The 5229-nt window shown below is 42.5% G+C and overlaps 2 protein-coding genes across 4 annotated transcripts in view; both read right to left on the bottom strand.

Annotated features, from left to right (window-relative positions):
* Positions 1-786, bottom strand: part of dohh (deoxyhypusine hydroxylase/monooxygenase) — a 3440-nt gene extending 2654 nt beyond the window's left edge. The window contains exons 1-2 of the mRNA XM_015396132.1: positions 713-786; positions 390-496 (exon numbers count right to left, since the gene is read on the bottom strand). Coding sequence (XP_015251618.1) covers positions 390-495 — 106 coding nt within the window. The 5' untranslated portion in view covers position 496; positions 713-786. The remainder of the gene's footprint in view (positions 1-389; positions 497-712) is intronic.
* A 3277-nt stretch (positions 787-4063) lies between these two features.
* Positions 4064-5229, bottom strand: part of ddx10 (DEAD-box helicase 10) — a 4492-nt gene continuing 3326 nt past the window's right edge. The window contains exons 2-3 of one of the 3 annotated variants that reach the window (XM_015396127.1): positions 4326-5071; positions 4064-4225 (exon numbers count right to left, since the gene is read on the bottom strand). In XM_015396127.1, coding sequence (XP_015251613.1) covers positions 4144-4225; positions 4326-5071 — 828 coding nt within the window. In that variant the 3' untranslated portion in view covers positions 4064-4143. Of the gene's footprint in view, positions 5072-5229 lie in introns of all 3 variants that reach the window. The other 2 variants (XM_015396128.1, XM_015396126.1) reach the window with 2 other exon arrangements.

Raw genomic sequence — 5229 nt, 5'->3', positions numbered from 1 at the left:
CTTAGTGTGAGGGATTGCTGAAGAGTCAATGAGTCGATGCAATCAGCTGGTTTTCCTTAGATAGAAAACTTTGAATCAATCTGACTGGATGATCTTATATAATCACATGATGTAAATATGTTATTAAACTGAATTAATCTGCTGATTAATCTGGTGTCTCTGGTTTCTTCTATTTATCGCTGCATTTATCCGAGTTTCAGATGCTGCTTATTTGATGTTTTCAACCTGAAATCCAGCGATTCATTCCCATGTTTGGATTAGCATGATAGAAACTTTCTGCTCATCCTTCCGCCATGTTTTATCACCATGGAGACGGGATTATAAAAGCACTGCCGGATTTAAATGCCTCACCTTTAAGGACAAACTAGACAATAGTGAATAAAGTTTACCTCCAAGGTTCCTGAGAGTGAACAAAGCTCTGAAGCGTTGAGTCAGATCCAGATCTGCGTTAACTAGAACTGCTCCCACTGCCGCCACCTGCTCCACGGTAGCCATGCTGCCACAAAAAACACACATTAGAAGGAGCGGCTGACCGCTAAAGCTACAGTTTGTTCACTTCTAACCGGACTGTCTGAATTATCCAAGAGGCACGTGGCAGCAGCAGCTCTCGCGCTCACTGCCAGGCGCGCGCTCAGATGGTCAGACAATGATCCATCAAAGCCTCTAAGATCAAAGAACCAGAACCAGAACATTTCTGACATGAAACACGAACCTGTGAGGCTGGAAAAGAGCCGAAAGTAACACCCGATGAGGAGTTTTTTTCTTCTTCTTTTCTTTATTGGCGGATTGCAAACAGCTAACGGCTCCATACCGCCACCTGCTGTACAACACTGTGTACTGCTAACGTTCCGCTACAGAAGAAGATTAGGGCCACTGGAAAAATAAATAAAAATTAACAGATTTTTAAATATTATTTCAATTTAATATGGGAAAAACTCTGAATTCCGACTTTACGTTCAGAATTTTAACTTTAATCTCACTTTTTTTTTATCAGAATTCAGACTTTTTTCCCAGTGATGCTATTTCATTAATGGAAGAGCAGACATGCCTGTTAGCTGTCAGAATTCATTTAGAATTCTGAGATTAACTTTGATTGACTTTCTTCCCATATTAAGATGAAATAAATGTTAAAAATCAGTTAAATTGTTTTCTATTTTTTCAGTGGCCCTAAACCTCTTCTGTACCAATTCAAGTATGATGTAAAATATAAAAACAGGACTTTATTTACTTGCCTAACACCCCTCTGTCCTCTTCTTAACTCTTTTAAACTCCATTTCCTGCCTGTTCCACCAGTATCCCTCCATCTCTCTCTTCCAGCCAGGGATGCGGTCAGGAATTCCCCAGGACGTTGATAAAACTCAAAGAAATTCCACTGATGATCTGGTTACTGACACGGTTACTGATAGATCCTTTGAATCTATTTCATTTATTTCTTTAAACTATTCTGTTTTACTAATTACTTAAAAACAATAAGGTGATAGCTTCAGTGGGATTGATAGGATCCCAGTTTACATCTGCTAATTTTTTTTTCCAAAACAAAAAAAAAATACTCTAATTTTTTCACAGCTGAATTCATCAGTTTTTCTTAAATGTTCTAATTCTGTTTTATAGAAAACTGATTTTAACTTGAATAAAGTTAAAATATGTTAAATTCCTAAATTCTGAATGTATATTGACCTAATATTCCAAATAACAGCTTTATTAGATATTTAGATATTGTTTTGAGTTGCTTTTTTGCTATGCTAAGGGGTTTTTATTTTTATTTTAACGATAATCCGAATGAACTTTTTTAAGCCAAAAATAAATATTTTCAGTTGGAAGTTAGATTTTTAATTAAACCTAATTGAATGGAAATTTCACTTCATGCAGCTCTGTTGATATATTTGAATCTCTTTCTCTGGTTTTTTACTTCATGCTTTTCTGTGCCCCCATAAAAACGCGGTGCCCCCACCCTGCCCCCCTGGAACATTTGGTCTAGAACCGCCACTGGCCCCACCCAAACAGAAATGCATGTAAGGTTTTAAAGCGCTATAAAGATGCATTGATTTGTTTCATCATCACTTTATAAAATGAGGCATTTGAGCGCCGGTTGGAGCAAACAGCCTGTGACAGATGGGGAGACCTGATGAGATGCAGGTTTTAGTCAATATATTCATGCTTTGTTTTGCTGTTTACTGCTTAAAATGAGGGAGAACACAAAAAATAATGGATTTTATTGCTAGATTTTCCTTTTATATTTGAAAAACATAGCAGGACAAATTTTCTTCTTCTTCTTTTGGGGCCCCCCCTCAGTCAAGGGCCCCTTATAATCTTCCTAGCTCCCCCCCGAGTCTTCCTGTATGAGATATCTTTGGATTGCATTTAATTGTCCTCCTGGATTAAAAAAAACTAGTTTTAACGCTTTACAGGGCGCTCAGTGAAATACTTTGAAAATCTAAATTTCAAACCAATAGAGTTATTGGAATCCAGGACAAGACCTTATTATCTTTGTAACATTCAAAAAATATGGATAGTTTGATGGCAAAAATCAATGTAATAACAAGAAACGCCAACTTTTTCAAATATATTAAGAAAAATAACAAAAGTAATTCTAGAAGAAGTTTATGAAAAACACTTTTGGTCCAACATAACCTTACAGGCATTAATGCTGATACTGCCACTGACATTTTTTCATTTGTAAGGGAGAGTGATCAAAAAGTGATCTGCTGCAGACAGACCTCCTGTAGAGGTTCTGGCAGAGTACAGACTTTTTAAGGGTTCTATCTCTGTGTTCTATGTTTAAACTTTAAAAACTTCCATGTGGCGGCCATTATACCGCCTCATTCCATCACTAAAGCCCCCGGTTTGGGATTGGACCTACCTCCTGCCTAAAGAGCGCTTCCTGAAAGCAGCATCATGGGAATTGTAGGCATTACGCTTTAAAGGTGGAAAACGGCATCAAAAATGGAGCAACAGGACGATGACGCCTCATAAATCTTTTTTTTTTCAGTTTACCTGTATTCTTAAATAAATACAAACATTTTTTTTTTATTTCTAATATTTCTCAATGAGTAGAAATTGTGTTTTGGGGACATGGGAAAAAATAAAGGTTAAAGGTTATACAAATATACTGGATATTTGGAGGCAGTTTAGTGTTTCTAGGAACCAAAAACCTCCAGAGTATCAAAAAGTTGTTTTAATCATAACTGCTGTATTTATTTTAAATGAGATATTTTATTACCATCTGTATCCTGGAGACAGAAAAGATCCCAAAATCCAGAAAGGACCCAAACGGCTCAGAGAGAATCTGTTACAGGCGTTTATTAGAGCAGCAAATATATCCGTTTGTTTGGCATAAATCCTGTTCAGCATATCTATAGTAGATACGCAGCGCAGGACGTCACATTCGCATTTATCCCTTTAATTCTGAATGAAAAACAGACTTTAAACTACATTAACGGACGTGTATCTCTTTAGTGGTGTACAAAACAAAAAAAAACTATTTAAGGTTAAATTACCATACGCTTAAAAAAAAAACACCAAAAAGTAAGTGATTAATCAGTTTTCTGTACATGACTTTAAGGATAAAGTCCTTTAAAGTTTATTTTTGTATAAAACTAAAGTGATAAACTGGTTGGACTATGCTGGCCTGACAGAACACTGGGTCATGGACCAAACGCCTAAACTGGAGTTAAAAGTTTCAATAAAAAATGTTTAGAAAAAAAATACATTATTTCAGTAAAATACAGAGTTAGCTAAATATATATATTTATATTAAAGTAATTCAACCATTTTGAAAAAAATCTCAGCTTTTTATCATTTTGTTGCATTTATTTAAATTCCATTTTAATTTGTGGATTATTCATTTCTCTCTAACTATAGCAGGATCAGTCCCTCCTAGAAGTAAAGATTCTAGATGCTCAGTTTACAGAGCTGGATCAGTTTATAGATTTCAATGAACAGAATCAGGAGGAAAATGATCCAGAGGGGAGGAGCTCCGATTCTGACCCACACATCAGAACATGGAGGAGGTGCTGGACCTCCCCTCCCCCCCGTGGACCTCCCCTCCCCTCCTCCCCTCCCCTGTGGACCTCCCCTCCCCCTCCTGTCCCTAGTGGCGTCCCGCCAGCAGATGAAGGACCAGCTCCTCATCCTCAGCCAGGGTCAGGCCGGTATCCAGGCCTGTCTGCTCTTCCTCCTGCTGCTCAGTCTTCCTCCTCTTCCTCTGCGCCTCCTCCTCCTCCTCCTCTTCTGATGAAGGGTCGGGGTCAGGCAGGGCGCTGAAGTCGAACTCGTCCTCGCTGTGACTGGCCAGCTGAGCTCCGGCCTCCTGCTCCTGGTCGGACCTCCTCCTCCTGCTGGCCTCCCTGCGCGCCTCCTTGGCCTTCATCCTCCTCTCTCGGTGTTTGGCCTGGACCTTGCGTCGGTATTCCAGCTTGTCGAACTGCTGGTCCTCCCGTCTCAGCCTCTCCTTGGCCTTCTCCACGTTGATGCCCTCCTGCTCCTCCTCCTCCTCCTGCTCCTCCTCCTGTCCCGCCGCCTGTGGCGCCGGGGGCCACAGCTGCACCGCCTCTCCTTCCTCGTTGAAGGTCACCTTGGTGTTGATCTGGAAGTTTCTCTTCAGGAGCTTCTTGGCCTCCCGGTACCGGCTCTCTTTGGCCGCGGGCTGCTTGGGCCCCTGGGTGGGGGGCCCTGCCTCCTCAGGGGCCCCTGTCTCACTGAACACATCCCTCCTCTTGACAGTCAGCAGATCCAGGTCCCTCAGATCCTCGTCATCCTCGCTGCGGTCTCCTGGGGATTCGTCCTCCTCCTCGCCGTCCGGCCGGGCCTGAAGGTTCTGCAGACGTTCTTGGGCCCTCTGCTCCCGGGCTTTGCTGAGGAACCGGACCCTGGGGGCCACGGCCAGTCCCAGGGACAGAGCGTAGTCCTGGAGCTTCAGCTTGAAGACGTCAAAGACGTCTTTGTTGGTCATCAGGTAGACGGAGCGCAGGTAGGAGACGAAACAGCGCTGGGCCCGCTCCTTAAGCTCCGCCTCCTGGGCCAGGAAGGCCTCCAGCTTCTGCTGCACGCTCTGCAGCTTGTCTGGGTTCACCTGAAACACAAGAACGGGTCAGAACCAGAGAGCAGAACGCAGGATCTCCTCATCCCTCCTTCGCTCCTGAACGCCACGGGCCGTGTTACACGCCACGGGCCGTGTTACACGCCACGAGCCGTGTTTTAAACGCCACGGGCCGTGTTTTAAACGCCACG

This window comes from Cyprinodon variegatus, unplaced genomic scaffold (assembly GCF_000732505.1).
Source record: "Cyprinodon variegatus isolate N-32 unplaced genomic scaffold, C_variegatus-1.0 Scaffold777, whole genome shotgun sequence".
Lineage (NCBI taxonomy): Eukaryota > Metazoa > Chordata > Actinopteri > Cyprinodontiformes > Cyprinodontidae > Cyprinodon > Cyprinodon variegatus.
This window is presented reverse-complemented; position numbering and strand designations above follow the sequence as displayed.